The 15,761-nt window shown below is 40.0% G+C and overlaps 1 protein-coding gene across 1 annotated transcript in view; it reads left to right on the top strand.

Annotated features, from left to right (window-relative positions):
• Nucleotides 1–3,902: 3,902 nt before the first annotated feature.
• LOC146307932 (5'-AMP-activated protein kinase subunit gamma-2-like) overlaps nucleotides 3,903–15,761 on the top strand; it is a 38,362-nt gene continuing 26,503 nt past the window's right edge. Inside the window, exons 1-2 of the mRNA XM_084710426.1 lie at nucleotides 3,903–4,007; nucleotides 15,388–15,459. Of these exons, the coding sequence (XP_084566552.1) occupies nucleotides 3,903–4,007; nucleotides 15,388–15,459 (177 nt within the window). The remainder of the gene's footprint in view (nucleotides 4,008–15,387; nucleotides 15,460–15,761) is intronic.

Consider the following 15,761-nt stretch of genomic DNA (forward strand, 5'->3'; position numbering starts at 1 on the left):
GGACAAAAGACATTTCTTTTTAATGAAAAACCTATCTTGGCTTACTGAAGTAAAATATTTTACCAACACTTTGTGCATGATTAAATGCAGATTATATATAGTCTGTCTCAGTTTTTAAGGACTTGGCTTGAGAACTGAAGAGTCACTGGTTCAAGTCCTGCATGGACGTAAGTACAGAGTGTGGACTGGTAGCTGGAGAGGTGCCAGTTCTTGGGCACTACTGAAGTCTAAACTGCCCTTGAGCAAGATACCAAACCTTTAAGTCCTTGGGGTGCATGACTATATATACTGTATACGTGTGTGTGTGTGTGTGTGTGTGTGTGTGTGTGTGTATACTGTACATGTATGTGTCACTCTGACATCTCTCTGATGTAGGTCTGAACGTCCTGTTTGTGCATATTAGTGTATTTCGGGCCTGTGTATGTAGAAACTAGGGATGCACTGATACCGATACCAGCATCGGGTATCGGTCCGATACCTTCCTCGCATACTCGCATTCGTACTCACAAACTATTCTGATACCCGACATCCGATACCACGTCACGAGAAGTGTCATTAACCATCCCGTTAGTGTGTGTTGTAATAAACTCGTCATTAACAACAGTCTCGTCACACGCAGCTTCTCTGCTGCTGTGGAAACTGAATCACCCACAGTTCAGTTCCTGTCCACAGCACTGGACACACAGGAAGTTCCTCTACGTTCTTCCTAGAACACTTTGATCAGTTTGGTAACTGTTCTGTCTGTTCTCAGGTCAGTAAAGTCAAACAGTCAGATAATAAGAATAATGTTGATGAACACTCACCTGTTTTCTTCTCTCTGAATCGACTGAACTCTTCTTCATGACTTCACTTCTTCATGACGTCCGTCTGAATGAGGCTGAGTACTTCCTGTTTAAACTTCCTGTTCAGACTGAAGTCTCTGAGTTTTTCTCAAACTCTCCTGTGACACACCAACAAAGAAGAACAGGCTCTCTGCTTTTCTCTGAATATCTTTGGACTTCATCCCACAAACACATCATCAGTGGTCACGTCAGACAAGAAGTCTGCAAGTCAACAACAACACGTCACAAATACTTTGTTTCCTGTGGCCTCTTCACAATAAAAGCCTCCCTGTTTAACACACTTTGTCAAATGAAGGCCTCTTGATTTTGTGCAGACCTTCCAGCTCCTCCCATTGTTTTTCTGTTTGCTCAGATTGTGTCTCAGTCGTGCAGTGAGTCCTTCACAAGAACAAAAGGTCCAGCTGAGGTGTTTTAATGTGAAACAAAGATAATAACTCAGTGTCAATCTATCAAATAACTTCTGCAGAAATACATTCAGTTTCATTTCATGGAAATGTGAAGCATTTTAACTGAGTTTTTATAGAAACTGAGTGGATTAAAAGTGGACAGTTTGAACTTGTATATTTGTGAGGACCCTCGCTGCATCACTGAGCCTCCTGAACCTGATTCTGATCTGAACCTGATTCTGATCTGAACCTGATTCTGACCTGAACCTGATTCTGATCTGAACCTGATTCTGACCTGAACCTGACTCTGATCTGAACCTGATTCTGACCTGAACCTGATTCTGATCTGAACCTGATTCTGACCTGAACCTGATTCTGATCTGAACCTGATTCTGATCTGAACCTGATTCTGACCTGAACCTGATTCTGACCTGAACCTGATTCTGACCTGAACCTGATTCTGATCTGAATCTGATTCTGACCTGAACATTAACAGGATACACTTCAGTGTCGCCTCTATTTACTTTAGTTGATAATTCAGTAAAGGAGGGTTAGGGCACTGTAAAATGTTTTAATCAAATTTTAATCAATAAATTCCTTTTTTCATTCCTCACCATGGTGAGACACGACACAGTGTCACTTTAAGGCAACCTAAAGTTTACCCTAAAAAAAAGTTTAGTGATCATATTTTACTAAGTGACATTTTAATGCAGATCATAGAGGGTTATAACCTCCAGCAGGTTTGTCAAGATATCAGATATTTAAAATACCAAGTGGAGAACTTTCTGTGAGTTCATCAAAGTTTAACAAGTTTAAATGTGTCATCTCTTAAAAACAGAATTCAAGTCATCTTTGACAAAGTAACTTTAATCTAATTACAGGTTTCTTCAGATGTAATCTGGGTTGATTATGGTTTTGTAATCTGATTACCTGTAATCTGTTCCAACCTTAGCCTGATTCCATGTAGCTGAGTGTAAATCAGTGAGTGTGAACAGAAGTCAGACTGTATTTGTCCAGTCTGATACCAACATCAACACAAACATCATGTGACCATACACACACACACACACACACACACACACACACACACACATACATACACACACACACACACACACACACACACATACACACACACACACACACACACACACACACACACACACACACACACGAGCTCAGTGACTGTTCTTCTTTAAACAACAGCACCACCTGCTGTCCAAAACAACACATTACTGCTTCACTCACTGACTATTACTCAGGGTGGAAGTACTACTGCTGCTCTCTGTAACAGTAGTCAGAGTACTAGTACTGTCAATGTAGTAGTTGTACTTCATATGTTCTGTTTACTGACTGTGGAGCCTTTTGTTCTGTTCTTTTAAAACTTCGACATTCAAATTTTTACAGCAGTAACTTTAAAAGTATTTATATTTAAAGTACTCAGTAATCAGTGATCAATTTTTAAGAAAGAAAATCGTCCAAATTCTCTGATTTCAGTTTCTTAAATGTGAATATTTTCTGGTTTCTTTCCTCCTCTCTGACAAGACATGTGAGGACGTCACTTTGGACATTTTTCACTATTTACTGACATTTTATGGACCAAAATAACTGATCGACTAATCGACCATGACAATAATAGTTTGTTATTTCCTGTGTATAATAAGACTTTCTGCTTTGGCAACATGTTTGATCTAAAACGTCACGTCAGTAAAATTGATCGAGTCTAGTCTCGAGTCATGTCACGTGACTCCAGGTCCTCTGGTACAGTGACATTAACAGCAGTAGTAGTATGGAGCAGTATGCTGGCAGTGTCAGTAGTAGTAGTAGTAGTAGCCTAGTAACAGTGACATTAGCAGTAGTCATAGTAACGGTAGTATTCTCTCTCCTCCAGAGCAGAGCGCGCGCTGCGTGGTGCGTAATCCGTGTCCACGGCGCTGCGCTCCGTCATGGAGCCGCGCTCCGCCGGTCTGCGTTCCCGAGGGTTCTCCTGACAGAGTTCTCTCTTTGACACCGGCTCTGTTCAGCGTCCTGCTTCCCGCCTCACAATCGCGTCTCACGCGCACACCGACCGCGGGGAGGCACCGGCAGAGCCGCTGCTCGGCTTCTGTGGATCCGACCGGCGGGACGGAGCAGCGGGGGAGAGGAGCAACCATCCGCCGGAGGAGAGAAGCTGTCAGCGGCTCGGCTCGGCTCGGCTCGGTTCGGTTCACACCGAGGACAGCAGACAGGATGAATCTGTTCTTATATGAATATTTGAAAGTAGTTTAGTTTGTGAGGCAGCAGCCTGTCAGGGAAATAAAGAGTGAAACTCTTCAATCCAGCAGAAGATAGAACACAGGAGAGATCACTGCTGTTCTACAGCCAAGTTCTAACGCTCACTCATACTACAGTAACACTACAGTAGTACTACAGTACAGGAGTGATACAGCAGGGCATGAAATATACATCAAAGTGCCATAAAGAACCGCTGAAGAATGATTATTATTAATATATGAAGTGTTAATGACTAAAAACACCTGCAGAACACAGGAAGGATCGTTCAGGTCACTGAGAGTACTACAACAGTACTACAGCAGTACTACAGCAGTACTACAGCAGTACAGAGCCAGTGTGGGCTCCTCTGGACGTTGGGAGATAATCTGATAATTGAGCTCAGAGGATTTTCTGACTGGAGATGAGGAGCACCGCAGAGAGGAGAGAGGAAGAGGAGGAGGAGGAGGAGGAGGAGAGGAGGAGCAGCAGGAGGAAGAGGAGGAGGCCGCTCAGACTCCACATGCCTGTGAGTGACCTTCTGTCTGTTGCACTGTTTTACCTTCACTGGATTAAAGGATCATACCACTGTTTAAACTTCTACCACTGCAAAGCTTTGTTTCCCCTGATCTTGTCTTCTCAGGCTTCTCTACCCTGCAGGCTGTGAATCACCACAGACTGTAATATATAACCCCAGTTTAAAAAAAATATGTTGTTTTCATCCTAATTAAAAACAGAATGCAATGATTTGCAAAAGCTTTTCCACCAATATTCAGTTAACAGACCAGATATTTAATGTTCAAAGTGATCAACTTTAATGTTTGTAGTAAATCTGCAGTCATTGTGTTTCAGGATCATGTTTCTCTCTGTGATCCATCATCTTTTCTTCTCACACTCAGTCAGTGTTCGTTGAAGTTTTAAAGGTCAATTCTGTCTCATTCTTTCTTGATATTCGTCTTCAGCTGATCAACAGTCCACAGTCTCTGTTGTCCTGTTTTGTGCTTCATAATGCACCACACATTTTCAATGGGAGACACGTCTGGACTGCAGGTCCAGGTCTGGACTGCAGGTCCAGCTCAGTCTAGGACCTGAACTCTTTTACTATGAAGACACGCTGTTGGAACACGTCCACAATGTGTCTCAGCATCGTCTCTCTGAAATAATCAGGGACGTCTTGTCTTTTTCCCCGCAAGTGATCATGGGTGTGACGAGTGTTTTAATTCTCGTGTGTGTAATGATTCATTATACTGACCAGCTCAGTGTCCAATCTGTGATCAAAATTGTGAAAAAGTGAAATTAGTAAAAGTATATAAGAAATTCATCACATTAGAGATTTATATCTGCAGTACAGCTTTTATAAATCATCTGAAATGTGTGTCGTGTTTTGATGAGAGGAACCGTCACTGTTCTAACAGTCTAATAATCAGCTGACTGTTCACACTGCAGCAGAGTCTCATCATCTAAAAGAAATCTGAGTTTTTAAGGGATTATTTAAATCAACACTTTGACCAAATTAAACTTTGACACAATCGTACAAACGCTGCAGAGACTGAATATATTTGTGTAAATTCTCACAATCACAAGATCTCAGATTGAACAACGAGACGAGCTGCTGACCGTCACATCTGCTGCGTTTTCACCAGAGAACACACACAGGAGCACTTCCCATGACCGCCACTGTGTGTGTGTGTGTGTGTGTGTGTGTGTGTGTGTGTGTGTGTGTGTGTGTGTGTGTGGTGAGAATCAGATGGTGTGATGCTGACTCGGGTGTTTCAGAGCTTCAGTGTAGCGCTGACACTTTTTTCCCCACATCATGTTTTTTTTCTGCTTTGTCATATTTCAAAATTTAAAATGTACAGAATAATTTAAAGAACCATCAGATTGGGTTTGATGTTCTGATGAAGATCAGTTCCAGGTTGTGATGTGAGGCACAGTGTGGTGCTGCAGGTGACAGGTGTGTTACTGTCCCTCCAAACATCTTTTCATGTCATTCATCTGAAGAAAATAAACATTTTATTTGAGATATTTTTATCGCCCTGCTGGTCACATGATGTCAGTCAGTTTGTTATGAGAGCCAATCAGAGCTGTAGACAAGTGAAAACACATCAGTGACACTGAAATATTTTACAAAAACTAACAGGACATTTTTACTAAAAGCAGGAATTTGAATTTAGAGTCTTTATTCTGACACAACAAGATAAAAAAAAAGTAACAAGACAAAAAAGAAAAAACAGAACGAGACTAAAAAAATTTAAAAGATGTGATGAGTCAAAAAAGATGTAAGAAAGTAAAAAGACTGGTGGAGAAAAGCTGAGCTTCAGTTGTCTTTGGACAGAAACAGTCAGAAATGTCCTTCAGAGGACGACTTTTTACTCTGAGGACATTTCAGAGCCTGAACTTTTTCACTTTTACTGCAGTAAACAAGTTGAATCAGTACTTCTACTTTTACTCGAGTATCTGTTTTCAGCCTGGAACCAGAAGACTGCAGTTGTTTTTCTGTTCAACAGTTTAATAAAGAAAAATGATTGAACTTTTTTATCAAACAGTGTGAAGAGCTGCAGATGAATTATAGATCATACAGTGATGACACTGGCTTTATTAGTTTCATAACTTTAAAGTTTACTTACATATTTTTATTCTGTAATTTAATTACACAAGAGTCATGGTGTAACTAGTTACAGGGTGACACACTGCGGCCTGTAGGGGAGCAGCACAGAGACTTTAGTCCGTCCCTGCAGCTGTTATCAGCTGACAATAAATCACTGAGCAGCTCAGAGTTCACAGTCTGATCGATAACTCTCTTTATGACGCCTCTTTAATCTTCAGCTCTCATCAATTATTAATCCTGATCTATTAATGACCCACTTCAGACCTTACTGTGTCCTGAAGAGACCTGAGGATTAACACGAAATAAAAACACGCCACAGATCAACATCACACAGCAACCAGCAACTTTACACACAACCTGTTCTCCTGAACCACCATCTGATTGGTTGATGTGATAGACGATGGTTCATCATCAAAGTGCCTGCCCTTTTCCAAACCATTTCTAAGGACGACTTCCCAGACGGTTCTGTGTAACAAACCATGTGGTGCATCAGGTTACGTCTCAGCAACACAGTTTAAAAAGACTAAACCCAACATGGAGACGTCGGCAACAAACAGACGACAGCAACAGCATCTTTTTATTTTCTCTCACACATGAGAACTGAGGCAGCATCTCTACACAGGGGTGGAAGTAACTAATTACAAATTGTCAAGTTACTGTTTCTGTAATTCTGTACTTTTATCTGTACTCAAGTATTCATTACACAAGATAATCTACTTTTAAAACCATAACTGAGTACTTGTACAATTTGATTTAATGTCCAAGAAAATACCACAAATTCAAAGAAGTGATGAGGTGTTCAGACACTCAGCTGCTTCATCAATCAGGCATGAGAAGTACAAAGAACCTGAAACTGACCTGAGTTCAGCTCAGCCTCAGCAGTCATTTAAACATTCAGACATGATCACAGGTAAAAGATCGGAGGTGTTCTGCTGCTTGTGTGTGTGTTGTGTGATTGTGTTTAGTGTTTTGACAAAATGAGACGTGTTTTAAACATCATGCATCATCAAGGATCATAAAGAAAACTGTCAAAACTAAACATGAGTCCTGTTTGCTGCTGAACTGACCAGAATTTGGTGTCTTTTTTAAAAAGAGGTGAAACCTGCAGCAGGAAGTGACTCCAAGACTCTGAGTGACAACAGATCTGAAGTTTTCTGCAGCTGCTGGACTCTGAATGACACTGAGACTCCAGTTGTGACTGATGCATGTCAACCTGCTGCTGAGTGTGGTTCTCCTCTTGTTCTTGACTGTTCCACATAGTCCACAGAGATCATATTTGTAGTGGAACACAAAGATAAACAGTGTGAGACGCAGGACAGACTTTATTCTGACAGCAGGAACCAGTTTGTGTCTTCAGGACTTGAGTGTCAGGTTTCCCTCTGATCTAATCTGACACGTTAACATCATGTTTACAGCATGAAAACAACAAAACACACACACACACACACACACACACACACACACACACACCTGAGCTACTGTCTAATGATTCACCTGGACACACCAACTTCAACTGCTGCTATCAGCCCTCAGTCTGACCTCTGAGTGTGTGTGTGTGTGTGTGTGTGTGTGTGTGTGTGTGTGTGTGTGTGTGTGTGTGTGTGTGTGTGTGTCAGAGGATTAGATCAAACAGGTGATGGTTGTGTTTGGGTTTCTACTGTAAATCTACTGTAATCTGTTTTGATCTGTCTTTCGTCCAACAAATAGTCTGATCCCTGAAGGACGAAAACAGAACAGAACAGAACAGAACAGAACAGAACAGAACAGAACAGAACAGAACAGAAAAGAACAGAACAGAATTCAACAGAACCAACTGTGGATAAATCTGATAATAAAAAGTCTAAAAAATACCACCTTTAAAATAATGTTTGGTTAAAAAATGGACCTGTTGCTTTCTGTGTCAGAAACAAAATGGCTGCAGAGGAGAAACTTCAGATGATAATTTGTTATTTTGTACTTTTCATTTGTTGCTTCCACATGGACAGTTTGACACGTTTTCTGTTGGACATGTCCATCAACAGAAGCTCGGTGAGACACTTTGTTGTTTGGACGTGTCTCATGATGGACATTAATTGTACTTTTATTTGTTGTAGTTCTCACTGCATCTGCTGAAGGAAGACAGAAAGTAAGTCTGTATGATTCGTGGTCATTATCTGATTGGACGGCGTGGTCACGGTTTAGGTGAGAGAGTCAGGGTCAGCCAATCAGAGGCAGAGTAGGGTGTGTGAGTGTGTGTGCGAGCGCATTAAGTGGGTCATGGAAACATGATCTCAGCCCCCCTCAGGAGACATTTCTGTGATGATAGTCTGATGACCTCACAGAGGTCAGAGGTCACAGGACTCTTCTGTAACCGTAGAAACTGGGTCAGAACAGGAACACAATTTGCCGTTAGCTAGAATGCTAACCAACTTCTGACAGTGTGTGTGTGTGTGTGTGTGTGTGTGTGTGTGTGTGTGTGTGTGTGTGTGTGTGTGTGTGTGTTGTTGTTGTTGTTGTTGTTGTTGTTCCTGTGTTGACAACGATTACAATCATCACTGTTTTCATCTTCAGGTTCTTAACATGTGACTCAATAATTAATCAATATGTTATCAATATATGTCCAATATCTCAGTATGTCCAAACCTGAGGAGTTTTATTTAAGGTGAAAGCACTGACTGACCAGCTGTCAAAGTAAAATCAAGACTCACATTTCATATAATAATAATAATAGTAATAATAATAATAATAATAATAATAATAACAATAATAACAATAATAATAATAATAATAATAATAATAATAATTTCTTCAGTTTCAATAGGGTCCTCGCACCAGTCGGTCCTCGGGCCCTAAATAATAATAATAAGTCATTTGAATGATAATGATTTGATCACAGCTCTGTGGTGGACGGGTAAAGTTCAGGACAGGACGTTGTGGGTGGGGGTGTCAGGACAGACGGATTAAAATAAAATAATTCAGAGTCACATCACCTGTTGTCACTGACAGGACACAGGTGTGTTACAGTCATTTTAAACGTCTTTCAGTCAATAAGATTGTCGTAGTGGAGCAACAACCTGTTATTTATGAACGTTTATGAGTGAAAAGATCAATAACATGTTTTATTAAATCAATCAGAAGAAAGGAAAGTTCAAAATAAGATCCCGTCTTTGTCCAGCTTTTGTCTTCTCAACATAAACAACCTCAATTTAAGACCAACATGAGACTTTGGCCATTTTCTCATATTTCTTAAATTCGGTTCCTGAGAAATCACCTTTGTCTTGTTTCAGCCTGAGACTAATTTGAGCCCAACTGAAGATCTTAAAATGTCCTTTTTTTTTTTTTATCTCACTGCACTGATATTAAATTCATCTCACATAATCAGCTCTTGAGAAAAGAGTGAGATCTAAAAGAAAACTCTTAAACAAGATCTTCTTAAATTTGTCTCAGTGGTCAAATTAAAGTCTTGTTGCTCCATTTGGTCATCATGGAGACACTTCTGAGACACCTACACCTCTGAGACACTCTGAGCTCAGCAAAAGGTCCTGATCCTATTTTTTTTTTTTAATTTTTTGCTCCTTTTTTCTCCTCAGGGGGTTTTAGGAGAAACAGACGAGTCTTCAGTGGAGCTCGACGCACCAGAAAAATCAGAAAATACTTTTGAAACATCTCTTTCCAGAAATCATCATTCTAGTAGAAGGAAAGTAGTTCCAGTTGATTCTACTGCAGGAAGAAAGTAGTTCCTCCATGAAACATGAAGCTCACAACAAGATCTGTGGATTATCTTCAGTAATCACATCGGGATTTTCAGATAGAATCGCTGGTTTTGAATTTTTTAAATGTATTTTTGTCTCTTCATCTGGTTCTGTATTACTGGAGAGAAGGCAGACGTCTCTACGGCCGATATCTCCAGTCTATTACTAAAAATATTACTCCACCATTTCCATGGCAACATTGTAACTGTCAGAGCAGAAGAAAAAGCTGCTCATCTATAATACTGATACAAAATAAATCATTTTGTCACGAATTTTAATTTGGACACACAGAAGCACAGACTGTTACTTCCTGTTTGGATATTTCTGTAACAGAATCATTAATCACCATTCTTTCATCAATATTGTTGATCACCTTTCTTTAATCAATATCATTTTTGTAGTTGTCAGTACAGGCGCTGCCTCTCTGCGTTTCATGATGAAGCAGAATATTTCATCACATAAAAACAGGCTGTGAATTTTTCTTCTGACTTTTGGACTTTTGGACTTTCCAACATCCAGACAGGAAGTGTCTCCATCAGCTGTGAGTCTGTGACTCGCTGCTTAAAAATACAGACGGAGCGGCTGAACGTGTCCATGGAAACACGATGTCTTCAGCAGAGTGTCTTCAGTTTGACTCAGCGGGGACGACAACCTGTCTCTGCTGCTGCTGGAGTCGGTTCCTTTACAGAACAGTTCTCCTGACATGACTGACTGGATTTCCACTTAATTAAAATACACATTGTTCAAAATAAAATCTGCACTTTAAAACAAAATACAACGTTTCAAAATAAAATACAAAGCTTTTCAAAGTAAAACGCAATGCTTATCAAAATAAAATACAGTGCTTTGAGAGAGAGCAAGTTTGATTCACACACTTCAAAAATCTTCCACACTACAGACATAAAAATAAGAAAATACTTCGGCCTGTCATTACAGCGGAAACAGAACATTTCAGGACGAGTGCTCGCTCAACTGTTCCTCTGTGGAACCAAAACATTGATCGTTTTAACAAAGAACTTCTTTTAACACAAACCACAATCTTTTCCTAAAACTAACCAACTAGTTGTGATGCCTAAACCTACCAAAGATTTTTATTTTGAAAGTCTAACCGGATGTTGTATGTTTATTATTGTGTAAAATTCATGTCCATGTACAGAAATCTATAGATTAAATGTTGTAGGTATTTCACAAACTGCTGTGTGCTGATTATTGGCCACTTATCTCATCAAAGAGCTCCTTGATGAGATAAGTAACATCACAAACACACAGACAGACACGGAGCAGGAAGTGAGGCTGATATGGAGGGAGGGGGGTGAGGGAGGAGGGAGGAGGGAGGAGAGGAGGGAGGAGGGAGGAGGAGGTAAAGGAGAGGAAAGTGACAGAAGTGTGTGAGTGTCAGAGAGACTCAGACAGACAGGAGTGTGAGCGAGCAGAGAGCTGATTTATTGATTCATTTGATTATTGATTTCTGGAAACTGAAGAGCAGCAGGTACAGTCAGTGTGTGTGTGTGTGTGTGTGTGTGTGTGTGTGTGTGTGTGTGTGTGTGTGTGTGTTCTTATTTATTTCATGTCATATTTCTGGACGTTTTGTTTTTCTGTGTGAAACACGCTGTGACTTTATGAACTTAAAGTTTCTTCTCCTGTCCTGCAGGTTTAAGAGACATTTGACCCCTTAAGTTCAAAGATTTAAGGGAATTTAAGTTTAAGTTTATAAAGTTTTTTAATGTTTGTCTGTGAGTGACTCGATTGATCACGTTGATTGATCGCGTTGATTGAAGCTCAGTTGCGGAAGAGACTAAAGGTTTAAACACAGTTAGTTAAGAGTTTGTTTGTGATTCAGTAACAGAAATATACACTGTAAAAATATACTGTTTTTTTAACCGTAAACAAAGTTGTGGACGGTCGAATCATTTTGAGTTGACAGAATCTGAAAGGACGAGTCGAGGAAACGATTCAAAACAAATAAACACTTCAGGTCAGAAAACTTATATATGTTAATTCAGTTGTACTTGAGAAAATGTTCAGTAAACTTAAATTATGAAGTCGAAGCAGTTGAAGAAAGATCAGCATTTATTAAAATGAATTGAACTAATTCAACATTATTCTTCATTACTGTAAAAACATGTTAAAGTTAATAAGAGTCACACGGTGAGTTTTGATCATCAAACTGTGAAAAAAGAGTTTGAACTCTCACACAGTGCATGCTGGGAAATACATGAAGTTGACTGAATTCTGAATTCAAGTCAAAACTTCAGGTTAGAAGAACTCGTTTAGAAATTCTCAAGTTTTCTGAAAATACATTTTAAGTTTAATTCACTTAATAAATAAATAAATAAATAAAACTTTTCTCTTTACATGAAACTTTTATATTTGCGTTGCGTTAATGAGAAAATATTAGTTGATTCCATTAAATTCATGTCTGATTTTTTTTTTTTTACATTTTATCACACAAACATGATACTTTAAACCAGGAGTGTCAAACATACGGCCCGTGGGCCATATGTGGTCCATTAAAGGGTCCAATCCTGCAGAGGATCTTTTTCATGTTTTACTTCTTTACACTGAAAAATGTGGAGGCGTTGATCAGAACTGTAACAATTAAATTAATCACCAACTATTCTGATAATGAATTCATCGTTTTGAGTCTTTTTTTTTTTTTTAAGGCCAAAATGTCCAAATTCTCAGTCTTCAGCTTCTTAAATGTGAGTATTTTCAGGTTTCAGTCGTCCTCTGTGACTGTAACCTGCAGATGAAACAAGAAAATGATGGACAGATTAATCAATAATGAATCATATTCTTATTTATATGTTATTATTATGCACTGGTTTTACTGGAGAGTTTGATTCTACTTGGAGTAAAGACATAAATCCGTATGTGGAGAGTAACTAAGTATACCTGTATTGTACTTAAGTACAGTTTTGAGGTACATGTACTTCAGTCTTTCTATTTCAGCACATCTCAGAGGGAAATATTGTCCTTCTGTTGTCCGTCCATCCTGTTCTTGTAAACAAGAACGTCTTGAGAGAATTTATTCAAACTTGGAACAAATGACCACTTGGACTCAAAGATGAAGTGATTAGATTTTGGGGGGTGGGGTCAAAGGTCACTGTGAGTTCAATAAACACTTTATTTTTTAATGTAACTCAAGAAAAGAGCTGAGTTTGTTCATCAAAAATTTGATGACTCACTATATTTGTCATTATTTTAATTGTTAATTAATCTGTTGATCATTTTCTCGATTAATCGATTAATTAATCCTTTCACAATCTTGTCCATTGAAGAAAAGATCCAAACATGTGAAAACAGGTGGAAGATCCAATCTGGCAATAATTTTTCCACTAACTGATTGTAAGGACAATGTAAGGACACACCTCAACAAAATACATCAAACATGTCTCTTATTTTCATAAATGATACAGAAACGTTACAGATCATAGCTTTAAGCTGCAGGAGCTACAAACAGACATGTTTGATCACAGAACTCTTGATTATTGATGATGAAATAAAAACAAATTAAAATAGAATTAAAATATAATGCATGCTGAAATGTTGCTGCAGTGTAACGTTGTATCATAAATGAATGAAGGTCACAATCACAATGTTGCAACAACGTTCCTGTTTGTAGGGAAACGTTGTAGCAACGTCTTCTTGGATGATGAAGTGTCATTTAAAGTGTTCTTCTGGTGGATTAAACTTTGTAAAGTGACCTTTAAGTCTAAATGCAGCCAAAAAGCAGGCAGCATCAGTTCCCTGGTGTCCGTCTCTTCACTGACAAACAATAATTTAAAAAACATGAGAGAAGAAGTGTGTGTCTCATTTGAAAAGCAACACGCTCAGGTTTGTGAAAATGTGCCGTATTAAACAGGTCTAACCAGATTTTACAGAGGAAAGATCCTGTTTAGTTTCATTCGTCCACATTAATACTTCAGTAATAAGATTGTGACCTTCGTTCCTCTGCTCCAACCAGCAGGTCAGGCAGTGAAACTTTCACAACCTTTGGTGGCAACAGTTTTCATCTCAGTGTGTGTGTGTGTGTGTGCGTGTGTGTGTGTGCGTGTGTGCGTGTGTGTGTGTGTTAAAAGGGGGCGTGGTAAGTAATCTGGTTCTATTACAGAAGTCAGACATCTTTACAGACGATAAAACTCTGCAGCTCACCAAAACAGCTCAACAGCTTTCAGCTGCTTCCTGCTGCAAACTGAATCAACACAAACACAAATCACAGAGTCAATGACCTGCGTCCTGCACAGAACGAGACATACATGATGGACCTCAGACGGTCTGTGGTTCATGTTGTTCTAAAATCCACTCAGCTGATCTGACGAGAGAATCTGATGGAACATTCACCAACAAAAAGTCGATGATGCGACAAGAAAGTTTAGTGTGAAGCTCTGAGAAAGAAACAAAAAGAGACAAAAGACATCCCAGCTGAGAGAGACACCGCAGACAAAGACCTGTGAGTGTGCGTGTGTGTGTGGGCGGACGCTCTCGGTCCAGAGCCGAGCCGTTGCCCATGGCAACCAGAAATATTCAGACTCATGTGAGAAACGCAGAGTGATGATGAGTGGGTGAGTCTGCCCTCATCTCTGCCTCACAGGAAGGTTAACTCAGCCTGTGACCTCTGACCTCTGAGTCGCCTCACCTTCAGCTCAGGTATCAGGAGCTCGGAGGTCGTCAGGATGTCCTCTGATTTAGTCAACAGCAGCTGAGTGGAACTTTATTCTGAAATTGTTAAATGTTCGCTCAAAACATAAAACACCACTAAATATTTGAATGCTGCTTCCTGTTTGACTGAGGTGCTTCAAATGTAATGTTGCTTGGAACATCACTGCAACTTTATGTTCTCAGTGTAACGTTCCAGGAACGTTGCTCCAATGTAGCATTTGAGATATAATGTTCCAGTAATGTCGCTGCAGCGTTACAAGTTCAATGTTACGTAAAGTTGTTTCATCATAAATGAACAAACGTCACAATCACAACGTCTCAGCAGGTTCTTCTTCTCTCGTTTGAATTCATCAACTTTGGCTGAAACGTTTTCAATTTTTCAGTATTTTTAGAGAACGATGGATGAACAGTGAGAGAACCTGCAGGACAGACAGAGGGACAGACAGACAGACAGGAGGACAGACAGACAGAGGGACAGACAGACAGACAGGAGGACAGACAGACAGACAGACAGACAGACAGACAGCAGGACAGACAGACAGGAGGACAGACAGAGGGACAGACAGGAGGACAGACAGACAGAGGGACAGACAGGAGGACAGACAGAGGGACAGACAGACAGACAGGAGGACAGACAGACAGCAGGACAGACAGACAGGAGGACAGACAGAGGGACAGATCTTGATCTTCTCACAGTGTCTGGTTTCAGTCATGCCTTCCCTTCCGCAGACGTTTTGCTGACTGTCCGTCTCTTCCTCTCTGTTTACTCTCCAAACTCTCCCATGATGCAACAGGAGCTCAGCAGTCGTGAACCTTCATGCCTGTGACTTTCCGCTGCCGTCTGCAGTTTGGACGTTTTCCATTCTGGCTTTAAATGTGAATTCTGTCTCTACTGTGTGTCCCTGCAGGACCTGAGTGTGTTTGCGATGCCCTTCCTGGAGGGAGATCCAGGTCGAGCAGAGAAAGACGGCGGCAGGAAGGTAAAACCAGAGACTCTGTCATCAGCAACATGTGACTTGATGACATCACTCACACACTGCTGAGTCATCGATCAGCTGATCACTTTGATCAGAGAAATGTGCAGAGAGAGAAGCTGTGATGTCATCACAGGACGTGTTAGAGTCAAAAAATTCACTTTAGTTTCAACAGAAAAGATGAGAAAATATAAAGACATGAAAACAATAATCATGTAAAATAAAAATCTGGAGCAAACGGGAAAAATGACTCTGCATCACCAAACAGAGGTTACCATGACAGCGTGATGCTGCTGTTACATTATGTT

This window comes from Lutjanus erythropterus, chromosome 21 (genome assembly GCF_056507025.1).
Source record: "Lutjanus erythropterus isolate fLutEry1 chromosome 21, fLutEry1.hap2, whole genome shotgun sequence".
Taxonomy (NCBI): domain Eukaryota; kingdom Metazoa; phylum Chordata; class Actinopteri; order Lutjaniformes; family Lutjanidae; genus Lutjanus; species Lutjanus erythropterus.